This window comes from Rana temporaria, chromosome 1 (genome assembly GCF_905171775.1).
Source record: "Rana temporaria chromosome 1, aRanTem1.1, whole genome shotgun sequence".
NCBI classification, from domain to species: Eukaryota; Metazoa; Chordata; class Amphibia; order Anura; family Ranidae; genus Rana; species Rana temporaria.
In genome coordinates, this window is record NC_053489.1 from 668,428,893 (window position 1) to 668,449,014 (window position 20,122).

Here is a 20,122-nt window from a genome sequence, read left to right on the forward strand (position 1 = left end):
ACAAAAAAGAAAAAAAAGAGTCATGAATAAATACCACAAAAAGAAAGCTCTATTTGTGTGAACAAAATGATAAACATTTCATTTGGGTACAGGGTTGCATGACCGCGCAATTGTCATTGAAAGTGTGAGAGCGCTGAAAGCTGAAAATTGGCATGGGAAGGAAAGGGGTGACAGTGCCCGGTATTGAAATGGTTAATTGTACCTCAATGGAACAGTTAACAGAATTCAGTGTTGGGGTTTACATACACTTTAACCTGACAGATTCCATATGTGGAGCCTTGAATTATGGGTAGCAGTGTTCAAGTGTAGTGACTTTATTTTCCTGTGTTTTAGGCTCTTAAGAAGAGGCCGGGCTTCTCAAAGATTCTACACATTAAGGTGGAGGAAGGATGCTAATCCCGCTTTATAGGAAATAGACTTTGTGATCCTCAAGTCTCCTCCGACACCTAGACTGAACCGTGCCGTCTCATCATGGGAAGTGCCACCAAGACCAATTGCCAAAAAAAAAACCTGCTTCCAAGAAAGTGTCTTTGGAACATCTGACTACAGCAGTGCAATAGAGGGACACGCCCACCGACAGGGCCCCTCCCTTGGCGCCGAAAGGGTAACACTAACCTCCAGGGTTCTCAGACAGAGTCTTTATCAAACATTTTTCAGTGTAACTTCTCTGCAGCGGCCCAATATTGAGCGGCGTCCGACGGGTCCGCCCCTGGTATATGTAGCACTGCAGGCGATTCCGAGATTTTCCTAATGTCTGTGTGGATCGTATTCTTTGTGTTTCTGTCAAGTGAGATATACTTATAAATCTGTATATTAATATATATCAATATTTTAAAGATAAATATATAAATATATGCTATTATTTAAGAAAAAAAAAAGCATCAATGGAAGCCAGTTGGTATTCCAGTTAATTTATGTTCAGAGGTAGAGTATATAGAGAGGAATCCTTGTTTTGGATGAAGGCCATCGGCTGTCCACCGTGCAAAGCACCCCGAGTGAGCTACAGTATTTTTTCGGAAGGCAGTAAGACCCGTTGGCAGTTATATAATACAATGTATTACCCTCAAGAATCCTGTGTATCCACATAGAGCTACAGCCTCGGTCTTCATGGAGTCACAAGCCAAGAAAAACAGTTTACTAACTTTTTCAAGAAGCCTTCATGAAGCATGTATACATCCAGTGTTTTGTCAAGCTCTCTACAAGGACTTAGCGGCCTTCGTCTGTACATGGTGCTATAACAGACCTCTTTTCTTCATTATACAATTTATTTTTCATAGATGGCAGACGGTGTTCTGTTGGTCAGATAGTTGGGGGTCCAAGTGACAGATGGGAACATTAGCACTTTATGGTGAACCATTCATGAAGTTGGAAAGGACCACCAACCTTCAGAACTTCTGAAAAAGCCATGAATGGTCATAGACTCATTGGCTTCTTTATTAGGTACACCTTGAGGTTTAGTAGATGGTTTAGAGGTTCTTTTGTTCTACCACAAGTGGAAGGTGTGCAATTTAAGTATCCTCTGTCTCTGTAGTGCAGAAGCTGGGCCAAAATGGGTCTGAGGGGGAGCACCCGGTTGCGGCGGGCGACCTGGTGTGCGGTTCACCCGTTCCACTGTAAAGAATAGGGAAAAGGCCTCCTTCCCAAATATCTTGATCAGCCAGGTCTCCACAAATGTGGTGGCATCTCCCCCTTCTGTTTTCTCTAGCAATCCTACTATATGGATATTGTTGCCTCGCAGGCGATTTTCCATGTCATCTGCTCTATTATTAGTGTCTTTGGCAAGCTGATAGGCGGCATGGGTCTCCCGAGCAACTGGCGGGAGTCTACCTTCAACATCACTCACCCTGCTTTCCAATGCAGTCGTACGTTCTCTAATCTTCTGCAAGTCTTGCCTTAACAGGGAAACACCCTCTCTCAGCCCACCAAATTGCTCTTTAAGGTTGTTCACAGAGGCTGTGCAAGCATGCACTGCCCTAAAAATTTCAGACAGAGTTGGTTGTACAGGTTCCTCAGCATCAGTATCTGCAAGGAGGGAGGGGAGCTGCTCTGCTAGTGTGTCTGGCTCTCCCTACCCATCAACATGCAGTGTACTCTGCTCATGGGCTGTCTCATGTGCTGCCTCATGTGACGATTTAGCAGAACCCTCTGCAATTTAAGTATCCTTGATCGAAGAATAGTTGTTGGAGTCAGAGACATCTTAGATATTGTTCTGAGATTGCAGGCATTGTGGTGTCCAGAGTTTACAGAGAGTGGTGAGGAAAGCACCGGGCTGGCAGTAGTTCTGTTAGAGAGAGAGGAAAACACCTGGACTGGGTTAAGCTGTCAAGAAATCTAGACTTGCACCAACAACCACTGTTTATAGCAGTTTACTGTGCAGAAGGTCACATTGAAGTGTGTAGCTATATCCATAGACCATAGAAAAAGAGGGTGCCCAGAACTGCCTGGTTATACAGCCTTATATGCAGTTAAAAATTGCACTTGGCAAAAAATAGTATATACAGTTTGGAATCCTCTAGAACAGGGGTGTCAAACTCAATTTCCTTGCGGGCCACATCAGCATTATGGTTGCCCTCAAAGGGCCCAGTTGTATCAGCCCCCCACCCTCCTTACATTGGATGTCAAGAGCCCCCCACCATCAGAAGTCGTGCATCCCCCAACTATCCCTTACATCTGCGCACCCCCTTGCCTTGTGCTGCTGCCAGGAGGGCTAGACAGAGAAGTTCAGAATCTGGTGGAGGAGTCCTGTCCTCTCTGCTGCTGAGACCAGGTAGGGGCGGAGACAAGGGGGGGGGGGGGTGAGAGCCACATGAAATGGCCTGGAGGGCCGGATTCGGCCCGCAGGCCTTGTGTTTGACAATTGTGCTCTAGAAGATTGGCATGGAAGCAATCTTCCCCCTACATCCAAAACACCCCTGCCCCTACATCCACTGCACCCTGAACCCCCTACATCCACAGCACCCCAATACCATTACATCCACAGTGCCCCTTTCCCCCTACATCCACTACACCCCAATGCCCATACATTCACTGCACCCCCTCGCCTACATCAGAAGCGCTCCCTTCCCCCTACATCAACTACATCCCAGACCCCTTACATCCACTGCACCCCTTCCTCCTATGTCCACAGCACCTCCTTCTCTCTACGTCCGCGGTGCCCCAATCCTTATGGACCCTTTTCTTGGTCATTAGAAGCATTGTTTTTGAGATGAAGGTTAGAGTGACAGGGGCACCTTTAAAGCTGAACTCTACGCTTATATGAAGGACATAAGTTAATACAGCTCTGTAATAATTAGTGCATTATCATCACTGTAAGAAGAAGAAGAAGAAGAAGAAGAAGCAGTCAAGCAGTTCATGTGGTGACAAGAAGCATAATAATAGGAGGAGAAAGCAGAGAGATGAACTCATCACTGGGCTGCTTCTCCTTTCACTGTCCAGTCATAGGCTGGAGGCTTGTCCAGGATGGCATGGGTCCAGAGGAAGTGGGTTGAAGAATAATGGCCATCAGACCAGGGGCCTCTAGTGGCAGGAAAAAAAACTGCTGGGGAAATGTCTGGATTCAGTTCAGTTCAGTTGTGTTTTTTATTTTTATTTTGTTAGTTTTATTTGGAGTTCTGCTGAGTTTTCTTTGGGGCCCGTCACACATGACAACATGCTCAACACGTCAATGCTCGAAGAGGACCAGCCATGGAAGTACAAGTTCATAGCAGGAAAATAAGCCAATAGTAGGATCCTGAAATGGATCAATGATAGCAGGTGAAGCTCTACTTGGACTGACCAGTCCAAAGTTCTACCATGACAGGCAGATGACAGGGTCAGAATTTGGGGTATACAGCATGAATCAATGGAGGTGTCCTGTCCTGTGTCCCGGATTTAGGCTGGTGGTACTGATACAAGAGACAGAGCTGTGCGGATTATTTCTTGATGCACATTGGTATCAAGGATTGAGCATCATTTAAATATCGCAACATCCTTGCCAAGTACAACCGCCCTTTATGGCTTTATGGGCACTCTATTGGTGTACCTAATAAAAATTAACCATGAGTGTTTGTCTTAGCAGAAGTAAGTGTCCTCTACTTAGATGGGACTTCAAATATTTAAAAACGTGTTAACATTTCTCTAGCCAAGTGCCATTTCAGGCTCAGAACAGCACCATCTTGTACCCCAAATGGGAGAAGAATGGTACACAGGAAAATTTGTCTCGACGATAGTAATATTATTGTGGCAAACGTCATATTGGTTACAAAATGCCTGTAGTTATTTCATAGATGTCTGCAAATGTCATTTATAAATCTGTTTATGTAAACTGGCTTGCTGATTAGGTATAACAACCTTGGAAGGAGACCTAAAATGTTAAAACAAAGTACCTCGCAAGTTTACTGTCAATGTCTCCTTTGTCTCTACAGCCTGTTTTTGCAGCAAAATCTATGGCCCTGGTATTTCTGCTTATAGAGTGGCCAAACTTGCATGCAGGGTCTCCCTGGAACCCCTCTGATGTCCACAATCCTGGCATTATCTGAGCTGAGACTATGAAGGTTTGACAGGAGGGACTTGCTGAAGTCCTATTATATCAGGCAGACATGTGCATTATGGGTGCAAGGATACAGGACGCCACCCGATTGTATTATAGTGGGAGACCATACAATTTATGGGCTGGGCACAAGGACATAGGAAGACAACTAATTGTATTATGGTGGGCCTGCATGTGTATTTTGGGCTGGAATGAGCATGTAGAAGGCCATCTACAGTGGACACTGTGACAGGAGTCACTTTGGTTGGGGGGTTTGTGCAATATGCATATTATGGGCTAGGAGCAAGGGATTATGGGACAGACAGGAAGTCATGTGATTTGGAAAAGTGCCAGATGAACAGAGCTCCGAGTGTAGTAGGTCAGAGTGCTAACACCAGGCATTTTGCAAAGGTTGCAATGGAGGACAAAGCATCAGGGAAGTGCTGTGAAGATAGGTTTAAGGTGGTCTGGGGGTGAGCTCTAAATATTTGAGAAGCAGGTGTATATGGTCCTTAGTTAAGGACACCAGAAGACAGATAACATCATGATGGGTGCAAGCTACATCCTATACTGCCAGACCTTCCAATTGTGTAGCTTTCGTATGGTACAGATTGCTCTTGTCCTGAACCAAAATTGTAAGTAAGGGTAACTCCAGTTTTGTTGGAATAAAAAAAAACACAGTCGGCTAATTGTAAAGGTTTTAGCAAACATTGTTGAGGCTTTTTACTTTTTTCAGTTCTAAAGAATCTGTTTGTTTCATCATGTGATAAATGGAAAGGTCAGCCTTCATTATCATTACCTGAGCAGTCATGAAAAGCGTGGTAAAATCACTGAACAGACCGCAGGAGCAGCTGGTGCCTTCATGTGCAGTATAATGGCAAGAGTTTGTGTATTCCTGTCCATCACATCTACAGTAAATGAGCCTTGTGGACATCCCGAAGACCCTGCCATTTATTTTTTTGCAGGACTCTTCTGAATGGTATTAAAGTGTGCTTGTGGGAATTTGTGCCCATTCGGCCGAAAGGAGCATTTGTGAGTTCAGGTACTGATATTGGACTTGGGTATTCAGTAGGGTTAGGCGAAGGTCTCTGTGTTCAGTAGGGTAAAGGTCAGGGCCCTGTATTCGGTAGGGTTGAGGTCAGGGCTCTGTGTTTAGTAGGGTTCAGTTCCTGGGTCTATGCTCAGTAGGGTTGAGGTCAGGGCTCTGTGTTCAGTAGGTTTGAGGGCGAGTGTCCAGGAGGGTTGAGATCAGGGCTCTGTGTTTGGTGGAGTTGAGGTCAGGGCTCTTTGTTTGGTGGAGTTGAGGTCAGGGCTCTGTGTTGAGTAAGGTTGAGGCCATTGCATTGTAGGGTTGAAGTCAGGGCTCTGTGTTCAGTAGGGTTGAGGTCAGAGCACTGTGTCAAGTAGGGTTGAGGTCCAGGCTCTATGTTCAGTAGGGTTGAGGGCTTGTGTCCGGTAGGATTGAGGCCAGGGCTCTGTGTTCGATAGGGTTGAGGTCAGGGCTCTGTGTTCAGTAGGGTTGAGGTCAGGTCTCTATGTTCGGTAAGGTTGAGTTTGGGGCTCTGTGTTCGGTAGGGTTGAGGTCAGGGCTCTGTGTTTGGTAGAGTTGAGGTCAGGGCTCTGTGTTGAGTAAGGTTGAGACCATCGCTTTTTAGGGTTGAAGTCAGGGCTCTGTGTTCAGTAGGGTTGAGGTCAGAGTTCTGTGTCAAGTAGGGTTGAGGTCCAGGCTCTATGTTCAGTAGGGTTGAGGGCTCATGTCCAGTAGCGTTGAGATCAGGGCTCTGTGTTCAGTAGGGTTGAGGTCAGGGCTCTGTGTTCGGTAGGGTTGAGGTCAGGGCTCTGTGTTCGGTAGGGTTGAGGTGAGGGCTCTGTGTTCAGTAGGGTTGAGATCAGGGCTCTGTGCAGGTCATTTGAGTTCTTCCACATCAAACTAGTTAAACCTTGTCTTTATGGAGCTGGCTTTGTGTACAGGGACCCAGTCAAACTGGGGAAAAAAGACCTTCCCCAAACTCTTGCCACAAGATTGGAAGAGCCAAACTGTCTAAAATGTATGTATGCTGTAGTATTAACAGTAACCTTCACTAGAAACACCTGAACCATTTGGAGGGGTGTCCACATAATTTTGCCCATATCGGTACGTGTGCTGCTCAGGTGTTCACATGGTATTTACCTTGACCCCTTCAGTGTTGGCGATCTACCAAACCATATGCCAATGGATGCCAACTTTGCAATGGCGATGAGCCAAAAGGAACATATGCAAAGTCGGAAGGGAGGTCTGGCCTTTCCACTATTAGGCAGTTTTAAAACTGACATCTTACATTGGCCTGACATTTCAGGCACCCCAGTGCTGGAATATTGGTAATAACAGCTTTACTTCAAGATAGAAATCTTTTGTTTGTCTAAGATCTGTTGGTAGAAATTCATAACCTGCTCCACGCCATTGATACCAAAAAAAACGCTTTAAGTTATTTGTAATTTTTACCGTATTAATGAAATTGATAAAAACAGATTTCCTTCATACTTATGTACGTATGTATTCAACATGAGCTCAGATATGAACATCAGTTGAGAGGTTGCCACCAGCAACGTCAGTATGATCTATGTTGTCATGGAGTGTGCAAGCCAATGGGGTCTTAAGAAGTAGTCATGTTCCCATCTACAGTTTTTTTTTCTTCTTTGTCCAGTCCTGTGTGCTCAGTGATAAGGTGGTGTCCAATAGATTTTCAAAGTTGTGATGACGGAGGATTTTTGCCCTCGACCATAGTATGGAGACCCCTGTTTTAGACCCCTCCCCCATGTTAAAAAAATTAAAAAAACATAAATGCGTGAAAAAAATATTCACCTTACACCAGAGCTGCTTCCATTAGGCAGTAAGTAGTGTGACTTCATTGAGAAGCCGGAGTAAGATGGGTATTTTTTTTTCTGCTTAATTATTTTATTATTATTATTTTTTTTATATAATTTTTTTTTTATTTATTTTTTTTACATGGGGTAGGAGTCTGCAAGAGTACCTATCTGCCTTGTTCCCATACAGTCCTGGTGGACAGCTGCCTCTAGAACATACCTCCTGTCCATGTGTGATGCTTTTGTGAATTAGGCCTAGGTGGCAAAATACAACTCCTTCCTCTGTAGTGGCCTCTACTTGCATTGTTTACACTGCTCCTGCATGTACGTGGGCAGGCAGCTCAAGCCTATCAGCATCACTTGTGCCTTCATTCTGAGGATTTAGACCACTGAACACATATGCCTGATCATGAAATATTCTCTAACCCCAATGCAATAAAATTGGTGACTGCTCGTAGTTGGTTGAGAAGTGGTCATCAAACTGGACAAAGCCTTCCGTGTGGTGATGAGAATAAAGTAGACAGCAGTGTGAAAATGTTCTCTCTTGACTCTTTAATACTTCATTTACTTACAACAGATACCTAACAAGACTAGATTTGGTAATGGTATTGCTGACAGGATGGTATATAGCAGGGGTCTCCATACTTTCTAAGCAAAGGGACAGTTTCCTTCAGGCTTTTGGGGGGTAGCCAGTGGGAGTAAAAAATGCCCCGGCATTAGTGGGCATGAACAATGCTCCATTGGCTTTAATGAGACCCCATGGTTGGTATAAATGGGGAAAAATAGAGCCATCGATGGTGTCATTTGGAGGACTGATGTCCCATCATTGGTGTCAGTTGGTGGAATAGTGGCTAGATAAAGGCAAGCAAAGGACCACATCCAACCTCAGTTTAGAGACCACTGGCATAAACAGTGGAACCTTGGTTTACGAGTAACGAGGTTAACAAGCGTTTTAAACGACGAGCAACTTTTAAAAAAAAAAATCCTGACTCGGTTTGCGAGTGTTGTCTCGCAAAACGAGTAGGATTCAAGCCTCTGCTGTGTGCAGTACCGCATTTGGCCAGAGGTACGGAGGCGTTTGAAAAAACTCACTTCCCGAGTTTAGCTGAGCTGTCTCCAAGTATTTCCGAGTCTCTCCGTCCTCCCCCCCCCCACCTCTGACCACATGCGGTATTGCATGCCGCAGAAGTCAATGTGGAACAAATTATCTTTGTTTCCATTGACTTCTATGGGGAAACTCGCTTTGATATGCGAGTGCTTTGGATAACAAGCATTCTCCTGGAACGGAATATGCTCGTAATTCAAGGTTCCACTGTAGAATAATTGTCTGATTACAATCTTGCAGTGTCCTGAGGTTTGACGCATGCTCCGGTTGGAGGACAAGTCATCGGGGATTGTTTTCGGGGAATGTGTTGCATTATTAATCATGCATACGGTTAGTCAACCACAATCCTGCACCCAGCCCTTTGTCATAAAAGCCTTAAAGTGATTGTAGTCTCGCTTTAAAAAAAAAAAATAACAAACATGTTATACTTACCTGCTCTATGTAGTTGATTTTGCACAGAGCAGCCCAGAATCCTCCTCTTCTAAGGTCCCTCTTCGCTGCTCCTGGCCCCTCCCTCCTGTTCAGTGCCCCCACAGCAATCAGCTTGCTATGGGGCACCCGAGCCAAGTCACAGCTCCGTGTTTCCATTCAGACACGAAGCCCCGGCCCCACCCCCCCCCCCCCTCTCCCCTGATTGGCTAACTGACTAGAATGCATTAAGTTAAAAAAAACATCTTACTTTACATCTATTTTAATGCATCCAACAGACCATAATGCTTGCAATGCTCCAAATACTTGTAGCGGATGGTTGCTACTAGTTACTAACATCCACCATGTCACCCTGCTGCCAGACTTTCATCTATCACCTCAGAGACAATGAACAGCCATTTGCATTGCTTTGTTTTTGTTTATTGGGGGATGTAACTTGGTTGGGGAAAAGGAAATGGTGAGGCTCCCTCCCAGCTCTCCTGGGCTCCCCTGCTGGGCCTCGCACCCCTCCCCAGATGGGGTTGGGGCCCCTGCTGCTCTATAGGACTCCATTCCCCACGTCACCTGGCCGACAACTCCTCCCCAGTGAGCTGTTACCTCAGCTTACATGGAAGGCCTGCCCCCTGCCAATTCCAAGTGGGGATTGGTCAGGGCTCCAGGCCCTGCCCCTCTTCCAGAACATTCTCCCTGGAAGAAGGGGAGGCGCCCAAGTACTAAAGCACAGGTGGGCACACCCACTACTACACTAACCACTCCCTGACCCCAGATCAAACAAGCAGGCCTAGTCTGAAGCATAGGCCTGCCTAAATTTACCTGCACTGACAGCTTTACCTCACAACAATCCTCCACTAGCACCTACCTATAGTAGAGGGTGCTACTAACTTAAAATCTTATAAAAAGCTATCAGTACAAATTATTTTATCAATTGGTCACTTAGCCATAATTTCCCAGAGATCCGACACCCTCAGCAGCCAGTGGGAGTATGCGCATTTCTGATGCAACAGAACTGCAGCTGATGCTTGCATGCGTCATCTGACATGCATCTGTCGACCAGACAGGAAAAGAGCTTCAGGAGGCAACAACTCCACATCACCTGGGCAGGGAGAGAGTTGTGGGGGGGGGGCAACAATGCTACAAAAGACCCGAGGGGGCAGTACCGATACATCATCCGGACAGGAAAAGGACTGTGGGGGTGAATACGCTGTGTCATCACAGGACAGGAAAAGAGTTGCAGGTCCAACAACCCTACGCCACCAGGTCAGGAAAAGAGTTGCAGGGACTGACAACTTTACGTCGCCAGGACAGGATAGGAGCTGAGGGGACTGACAACCCTACATCACCAGGTCAGGAAAAGAGTTGCAGGGACTGACAACCCTATGCCACCAGGTCAGGAATAAATTTGCTGGGACTGACAACCCTACGCCACCAGGTCAGGAAAAGAGTTGCAAGGACAGACAACTTTACGTCGCCAGGACAGGATAGGAGCTGAGGGGACTGACAACCCTACATCACTAGGTCAGGAAAAGAGTTGCAGGTACTGACAACCCTACGCTAGCAGGTCAGGAAAAGAGTTGCAGGGACTGACAACTTTACGTCGCCAGGATAGGAGCTGAGGGGACTGACAACCCTATGCCACCAGGACAGGAAAAGAGTTGCAAGGACTGACAACCCTACGCCACCAGGTCAGGAATAAATTTGCTGGGACTGACAACCCTACGCCACCAGGTCAGGAAAAGAGTTGCAAGGACTGACAACTTTACGTCGCCAGGACAGGATAGGAGCTGAGGGGACTGACAACCCTACATCACTAGGTCAGGAAAAGAGTTGCAGGGACTGACAACCCTACGCTAGCAGGTCAGGAAAAGAGTTGCAGGGACTGACAACTTTACGTCGCCAGGATAGGAGCTGAGGGGACTGACAACCCTATGCCACCAGGTCAGGAAAAGAGTTGCAAGGACTGACAACCCTACGCCACCAGGTCAGGAAAAGAGTTGCAGGGACTGACAACCCTACGCCACCAGGTCAGGAAAAGAGTTGCAGGGACTGACAACCCTACGCCACCAGGTCAGAAAAAGAGTTGCAGGGACTGACAACCCTACGCCACCAGGTCAAGAAAAGAGTTGCAGGGACTGACAACTTTACGTCGCCAGGATAGGAGCTGAGGGGACTGACAACCCTATGCCACCAGGTCAGGAAAAGAGTTGCAAGGACTGACAACCCTACGCCACCAGGTCAGGAAAAGAGTTGCAAGGACTGACAACCCTATGCCACCAGGTCAGAAAAAGAGTTGCAGGAACTGACAACCCTACGCCACCAGGTCAGGAAAAGAGTTCCAGGGACTGACAACGTTACGTCACCAGGACAGAATGGGAGCTGAGGGGACTGACAGCCCTACGCCACCAGGTCAGGAAAAGAGTTGCAGGGACTGACAACCCTACGCCACCAGGTCAGAAAAAGAGTTGCAGGGACTGACAACCCTACGCCACCAGGTCAGGAAAAGAGTTGCAGGGACTGACAACCCTACGCCACCAGGTCAGAAAAAGAGTTGCAGGGACTGACAACCCTACGCCACCAGGTCAAGAAAAGAGTTGCAGGGACTGACAAGTTTACGTCGCCAGGACAGGATAGGAGCTGAGGGGACTGACAACCCTACATCACCAGGTCAGGAAAGGAGTTGCGGGTCCAACAACCCTAAGTCACCAGGACAAGAAAAGAGCTGCAGGGACCGACAACTTTACATCGCCAGCACAGGAAAAGAATGACGAGGGGCTGACAACGTTATGTCACCAGGGTGGAAAAAGAGCGGCGGGGAAGACAATGCTAATAGATGTACTGCATGTGTTTTTTTTTTGTCCCCGACATTAGCTTTGTTGTGTTTTTAAATAGAACTAGCACACCTACCCTGTCCTTATACAAGCCTTCTTTAATCCCCTCACATTGACAGTGGGTGGACCTGTGCTGTCAGCCAATCAAGGCTCTACTGGTTTTCACAGTGATGTCAGACAACAGTATGAAGATGCTTACAGGAGAGTGCAGAGTGATGACCTCACCAGTGTGAGGGGAGGATGATAACCAAGCCATATTGCCCAACTCCAGTAGAGAAAAAGAGTGGTCAGCACACTGGTTATACTGTCTAGCAGGGGCGCATAGATTATACATCTGGGGGGAAGGTTGGTTAGTAAGCCATATTGCTTGAGGGCAGCAGTGGTTGGCAGGATGGTTATACTGTCTAGCAGGGGAGCCAGAATTACATGGCTGGAGACAAGTGCGTGATCAAGCCATATTGTTTAGCTGCAGTGGAGAAAGAAGTGGTCAGCAAAGGTGCATAGATTATACGTCTGGGGACAGGTTGTTTACGGAGCAATATTGCCTAACTGCAGGTAGAGGAAAGCGTGGGGGCGACAAACTGGTTATACTGTCTAGTAGGGGTTGCCTAGATTTTACGTCTGGGGGCAGGTGTGTGACCAAGCCATATGGCCTATACTGCAGTGGGGGGGAAAGAGTGGTCAATATGTTGGTTATATTGTCCAGCAAGGGTGCATAGATCATACGTCTGGGAATAGGTTGTTTACCAAGCAATATTGCTTAAAGTAGAGCCCCCCCATCTCTCCAAAAACTGAGGCTGCATTCACACCTGAGAGTTTTCAGCCCATAAAACGCTCATCACAAAAGTTCCAAAAACGCCCAACAAGCAAAATCCCATTCAATGGCACCTGTTTACGTCTCAGCGTTTTTGTCGCCTGAAGCTCAAACAAGTACATGAGCTTCTTTTTGGGCAGATGACAGGCGTTTTTGGCCCCATAGACTTCAATAGAAACGCCTGACTTGAGCAGAAAAATGCTTGAAAACACCCGTAAAGACGCTCAAATAGCAGGTATCCGCCAGTGTTAATTTTGGCAGCAAATTTCGTTTTAGTCTTATGCCACGTACACACGACCGTTTTTCATGGCGAGAAAAATTCAATTTTTTTAACCCCTTAAGACCAGGCCCTTTAGGCAGCTAAAGGACCTGGCCAGTTTTTGTGATTCAGCACTGCATCGCTTTAACTGACAATTGCGCGGTCGTGCGACGTGGCTCCCAAACAAAGTTGGCGTCCTTTTTTTTCCACAAATAGAGCTTTCTTTTGGTGGTATTTGATCACCTCTGCGGTTTTTATTTTTTTTGCTATAAACAAAAATAGAACGACAATTTTGAAAACAATGCAATATTTTTTACTTTTTGCTATAATAAATATCCCCCAAAAATATATAAAAAAACATTTTTTTTCCTCAGTTTAGGCCGATACGTATTCTTCTACATATTTTTGGTAAAAAAAATCGCAATAAGCGTTTATCGGTTGGTTTGAGCAAAATTTATAGCGTTTACAAAATAGGGGATAGTTTTATTGCATTTTTATAATTTTTTTTTTTTTACTACTTATGGCGGCGATCAGCGATTTTTTTCGTGACTGCGACATTATGGCAGACACTTCGGACAATTTTGACACATTTTTGGGACCATTGTCATTTTCACAGCAAAAAATGCATTTAAATTGCATTGTTTATTGTGAAAATGACAGTTGCAGTTTGGGAGTTAAACACAGGGGGCACTGAAGGAGTTTCGTTTCACCTAGTGTGTGTTTACAACTGTAGGGGGGTGTGGCTGTAGGTGTGAAACATCGATCGTGTCTCCCTATAAAAGGGATCACACGATCGATGCAGCCGCCACAGTGAAGAACGGGGAAGCCGTGTTTACACACGGCTCTCCCCGTTCTTCAGCTCCGAGGACCGATCGCCGCACTGCAGCGGCGATCGGGTCCGCGGGACCCGCGGTCCCGACCCACGGCTGGGTACTAGTACAGGACGTACCTGTACGTACATGTGCCCAGCCGTGCCATTCTGCCGACGTATATGTGCAGGAGGCGGTCCGGAAGTGGTTAAATTGGCTAAACAAAAACACCTGAAGCTGTGAAAACGCTTGTTCTACACTTCAAAAACCCTTTTGAAAAAGCTTGTTAAAAACCTTCAAAATAAGCTTTAGAAAAACACCCGAAAAACGATATGCTCAGGTGTGAATGCATTTAAGTCAATAGCTGCAAATACTGTAGCTGCTGACTTTTACTATTAGGATACTTACCTGTCCAGAGATCCAGCGATGTCCTCACCCAAGCGGATTCTTGAATCAGCTCGCGGGTGCTGCCGCTGCAATTTTGGGTACTTTTTCTTACTGTGCATGTGCGAATCGTGCTGCGCTCTGTAAATGGGGTGGCTGCAGGGGGGGAGAGGGGGCCAAACTTCAGGCTCACTTCCTCGCAAGTGGGAGCGGGTACCTGTCAAAACCACCCCTGAAAAGGTGCCAAATGTGGCAGCGAGGGAGGAGGGGAGGGAGACAAGTGGAGCTTCTCCTTTTGGGTGGCGCTCCGCTTTAACTGCAGGTAGAGGAAAAAAAAAAGTGGGCAACAAACTATACTGACATGTGGGGTGCATCTGGTGGGCCAAACCATATTATACTTATATTGTACTGCCTGCATTTTACAGCTGGGGGCAGGTGTGACCAAGCCATACCGCTTAACCGCCATCGCAGTCCGCCGAGCACTCGCATCTGCTCCGGGGGCCAGCAGCGGGTGCGCGCGCCCCTAGTGGCTGCAGGGCGAAGCGACAGAACATACCGTTGTTTCGCCCAGCTGAGCCATGCTGCCAAAGTAAAACTGCGGCGGCTGGTCGGCAAGTGGTTAAAGGAACGTTTTTGTTTTCTTTTTTATTTTGGAAAGGGGTTCCTCCTCAAGATTCATACCAGACTCAAAGGGCCTGGTATTGTCAGGATCAAAGTTAGATCTGGTTCATTGAAGTTGGACGGAAGTCGCAGGGCCAAGTCGGATCCACAGTCGTGTCATCCCGGCCTAAACGTGGAGTTAGACTTTGAGGGCCGGATTCAGAAATGATTTACGGCGGCGTATCTCCAGATTAAAATGTGCGCAGTCGCATCTTTACGCCTATTCAGAAAGGCATTTACGTTTGTTTTTCTCCAAGATACGACTGACGTAAGTCTCTTACGCCGTCGTATCTTGGGTGCATATTTACGCTGGCCGCTAGGGGCGCTTCCGTATATTTCCGCGTCGAATATGCAAATTAGGTAGATACGCCGATTCAGAAACGTACTTGCGCCCGTCGGATTTAGCTACGCCGTTTACGTAAGGCGTCGGTCCGGCGTAACTTTACCCCTCATAAAGCAGGGGTAAGTCATGTTAAGGTATGGACGTCGGAACAGCGTCGTATTTTACGTTGTTTGCGCAAGTCGTACGTGAATGGGGCTGGGCGTAAGTTACGTTCACGTCGACTAAGCATTGAGCCGACGTATCTTGGGGAGTATTTGCGACATGACTGTGATGTGCCGTTCGTTTGGCCCCTCATTTGCATTGGGTCACGGTTTATTTTAATAAAACACGCCCACTGCCAACCTACTTTGAATTACGCGGGCTTACGCTGGCCCATATACGCTACGCCGCCGTAACTAAGGACGCAAATTGTTTCTGAATACGGTACTCGCCTGACTTAGTTACAGCGGCGTAGCGCATATGAGATGCGCTACACCCGCAGAAAGATACGCGATTCTTTCTGAATCCGGCCCATTAAGTTTGAGCACCTTGTCCAGCCTATCACTCTACCCCCCAGGCAGATATCGCTGCCTCCAGATGTTTCTTTCGGAAATTTTGCCCCACTCTTCCAATGATTATAGTTTGGAAATTATCTTTTGCTCGTCATGCACGTCCTACATTTTTGAGATCCACCAACAAGTCGTCAATAATAAATAACTAAAATCAGCAAATAAAGTATCTGTAGCTGTATGTAAGGTTTGGGTTCGTTCCTTGCAGAGGTTTATTTAACGTGCCAAAAATATGAATTTAAAGTAACTAAAGAACCAAATCATGGTCTATTACAATGATGGAGAACCTTGGCACCCCAGATGTTTTGGAACTACATTTCCCATGATGCTTAACCAGTTCCCGACCTCCTCATGTACATTTACGTCGGCAGAATGGCACGGACAGGCACAATCACGTACCTGTACGTCCTCTGCTAGACGTGGGTGGGGGGTCCGATCGGGACCCCCCCCGGTACATGCGGAGGTCGGGTCCGCTCGGGGAGCGATCCGGGATGAGGGCGCGGCTATTTGTTTTTAGCCGCTCCGTCGCGATCGCTCCCCGGAGCTGAAGAACGGGGAGAGACGTATATGTAAACACGGCTTCCCCGTGCTTCACTGTGGCGGTTGCATCGATCGTGTGATCCCTTTTATAGGGAAGACTCGATCGATGGTGTCAGTCCTACAGCCACACCCCCCTACACTAGTAAACACACACTAGGTGATCCCTAAATGTTACAGCGCCCCCTGTGGTTAACTCCCAAACTGCAACTGTCATTTTCACAATAAAGAATGCAATTTAAATGCATTTTTTGCTGTGAAAATGACAATGGTCCCAAAAATGTGTCAAAATTGTCCGAAGTGTCCGCCATAATGTCGCAGTCACGAAAAAAAATCGCTGATCGCCGCCATTACTAGTAAAAAAAAAAAAAAAAAAAAAAAAAAAAACTATCCCCTATTTTGTAAACGCTATAAATTTTGCGCAAACCAACCGATAAACGATTATTGCGATTTTTTTTACCAAAAATAGGTAGAAGAATACGTATCGGCCTAAACTGAGGGAAACATTTTTTTTTTTATATATATGTTTTTGGGGGATATTTATTATAGCAAAAAGTAAAAAATATTGAATTTTTTTTAAAATTGTCGCTCTATTTTTGTTTATAGCGCAAAAAATAAAAACCGCAGAGGTGATCAAATACCACCAAAAGAAAGCTCTATTTGTGGGGAAAAAAGGACGCCAATTTTGTTTGGGAGCCACGTCGCACGACCGCGCAATTGTCTGTTAAAGCGACGCAGTCCCGAACTGTAAAAACCCCTTGGGTCTTTAGCCAGCATATTGGTCCGGGGCTTAAGTGGTTAAATACACTGAAGTGTGCATGAGCATCATGGGAAATGTAGTTCCAAAACATCTGGGGTGCCAAGGTTCACCACCACTGGTCTATTAGATCGAATTCTCAATTGTTTTCCCTTCTGCTTGGTGTTGTAATGGTGTCATGGTGAGGTCGGGGGGACAGAAGGGGACAAGGACAAGTGCCATTTCTTGCTTTTCTTCATTTGCACTATCATTGTGACAAATTCATGACTTTATGTGGATTGCTAAACTATATTGTTTCTTTATATTTTTGTCTGCTTATGCTGGAGTATACAGGATGAATGATCATTGTATTCTATTAAATAAATAAAATAAAAACACAAACACACAAAAAAAAAAAAAAACCGACCACCCAGAAGCAAGGTTTGGATTGGATCACTTTCTTTTGGTTCCATGAGCCATGTGCTGCATTGTTGGCCTCTCTGGTGCAATGTTTTCTTGAATTGAATAAAAAGTTGATATATTTCTGTTCAGATTTTCAGAATATTTTTTTTTCAAATAAATATGGGTGAAGGTTATAAGCATGAAAACAGGAAGACACAAAGGAATAGTTTTCCTGGCGCCTCCATGGCAGCATATATGTGATAGTAGCCCCGCCTACTTCCACCAACAGGGCCGCATAGCTATAAAAAGTTAACACCCACACAACCGCCCATTTCACTTTTTTGGCACAGAACTCCCCAGCCCGTGTGAAGAGAAGAAACCCTTACCTGACACCCTTTGGTGTTTTTTTCGCACAGGTTCAGCCTCTCCTGTAGCGCAGTCCTTGACTTTGGGGCGACAAATGCTCTGATAAGACAGGAAGCCCCTTCTGTGGAACTTTGGGGGTCAGAAATCAGGTGCCAACTAGCCCCATACAGCAGTGCAGCCAGGGCTTTGTTCCTCAGAAGAGCTATCCCTGTCCCAGAAGTGAGTGGATCCATGGAACTGTGACACCGCATTTCCAAGGTAAGCATGTTTTCTATTTTTTAATGGAATTGATCTGTGAATGGCCTAATAAGTTGTGTTACATCTCCTCTCGGGTGGGCTGCAGCTGCACAGTGTTCCGGTATGCATTCTAGTGCCAATTTTGTAAGAGCGTGTCTACAATGGAAGGAATGATCCATTATGCGTAACATGTGACTTGGATAGAGATCACGTGGGGGGACATCTTTGATTTGGGCAAGTACTACCCCAGTGGCCATCTTGGAGTTTGGAAAGACTGCCTGGAAGCAGTCAAGGTGAGGTTGCCAGGAGTGGGAGGCAGGCAGAAGGGTTGAGGGACATGGGTTTAAAGACCCAGACAGGGCATTCACAGGATAGGACTGCATGCCAGCACACCCAGCAATCAAGGACCTGTGGGATTATTATGACTAAAGAGGACCGTTGAAACCCAGAAACACACAAAAGCACACAGGGAATTCCCCCATCAATGCCGACTGTGTAAATGGGGGTAACAAGGAATTTTCTTTCCTGCAACCTGTGGTTGAAGAAAAGTAATTTGCATAACGTATGGCCTCTGCCTTAGAAAAAAAAATGTTCTAAGAAAATTTGGAGAGCTCTTGGCACACAAAAGACAGAGAAAGCAGGACAACCCGAGGAGGGCTCTGGGCACACAGCAGGCAGGGCAATCTGAGGAGGGCTTTGCGCACACAGCAGGCAGGGTAATCAGAGGAGGGCACACAGCAGGCACAGCATTCCGAGGAGGGCTATGGGCACACAGCAGGCAGGGCAATCTGAGGAGGGCTTTGCGCACACAGCAGGCAGGGTAATCAGAGGAGGGCACACAGCAGGCACAGCATTCCGAGGAGGGCTATGGGCACACAGCAGGCATGGCATTCCGAGGAGGGCTTTGGGCACACAAAGCAATCTGAGGGCACAGCGAGCAGGTCTACCCGAGGAGGGCTCTGGGCACACAGCAGGCAGGTCTACCCGAGGAAGGCTCTGGGCACACAGCAGGCATGGAATGCCGAGGAGGGCTCTGGGGACACACAGCAGGCAGGGTAATCAGAGGAGGACACACAGCAGGCACAACAACATTCCAAGGAGGGCTCTGAGCACACAGCAGGCAGGGTATGCCAAAGAGAGCAATCTGAGGAGGGCTTTGGGCACACAGAGCAATCTGAGGAGGGCACACAGCAGGCAGGGCTACCTGAGGAAGGCTATGGGCACAAAACAGAGCAATCCCAGGCAGGCTCTGGGCACGTGGCAGAAAGAGCAAACAGGGCATTCTAATGACTCTGGGCACACAGAGGAGGGCTCTGGGCACACAGCAAAAAGAGCATTCCGAGACCGGCTTTGGGCATGCAGCAGGGCAATCTGAGGAAGACTAAGGGCAAACAAGTCCTGGGTCCCCACAGATTCTGGCAGCAAGTGGTTCCTGCAGAAAAGGATTTACAAAGTGGAAAAAAAAAAAGAAGAGTTCCAGTGTCTAGAAAGCAGCACATGCTGGGTAGAGGAGGGTTCCACAAGAGCTGGCTTATGATGGGATTGATTTTAAGGGGAACCCCCATGCCAAAATAAGAAAACAAGACGTGGGGGTTCTCCTCAAAATCCATACCAGGCAGAAGGGGGGACTCTACGCGTTTGTTTGCTTTTTGGGGTCGAGTTTTTCCCTTCAAGATACTCAGAACACAAGTGGCATGCCAAAGTGGGATCAGTGATATTCAATGGGCTGAAGTAGTACCAAAAGTCGGACCAAAGTAGTTTCAAAGTCAGACTGACTTGTGTAGGACCAGTTAAGACAGCTCTCATAGGGTACCATTTATTTAGATATATCATGCGACTTGTGCTACCAAAGTCGGAGCGCATGTTGTACCAGCGTGAACCGGGCCTAAAGGAGACGGTCACCTTTTGTAACAGGTTACACCACAGGTGTCAAACACAAGGCCGTGGGCCAAAACCGGCCCTCCAGGCCATTTCATGTGGCCCTCACACCCCCCCTCATCTCAGCAGCTGAGAGGATAGGACTCCACCACTAGATCCATCTCTGTCCAGCCCTCCTGGCAGCAGCACAAGGCAAGGGGGTGCACTGATGTAAGGGACAGTGGGTGGGTGGGGGGTGCTCGACTTCTGGTGGTTGGGGGCTACATCTGATGTAAAGGGGGTGGGGTGCTGATATGCAACCGTAATGCCGATATGGCCCATAAGCAAATCGAGTTTGACACCCCTGGGTTACACCTATATTCAGGGTTGCAACACATTACCGGCCCCGTACCTCCCTGATGCGACAGGCGGCCAGACTTTGTAAAAAAAACGTGTCTAT

At 46.9% G+C, this 20,122-nt stretch overlaps 1 protein-coding gene across 1 annotated transcript in view; it reads left to right on the forward strand.

Moving 5' to 3' along the window:
* FBXO41 (F-box protein 41) overlaps positions 1–2,785 on the forward strand; it is a 118,816-nt gene extending 116,031 nt beyond the window's left edge. The window contains exon 12 of the mRNA XM_040335587.1: positions 334–2,785. Within this exon, the coding sequence (XP_040191521.1) occupies positions 334–396 (63 nt within the window). The 3' untranslated portion in view covers positions 397–2,785. The remainder of the gene's footprint in view (positions 1–333) is intronic.
* Positions 2,786–20,122: the final 17,337 nt, after the last annotated feature.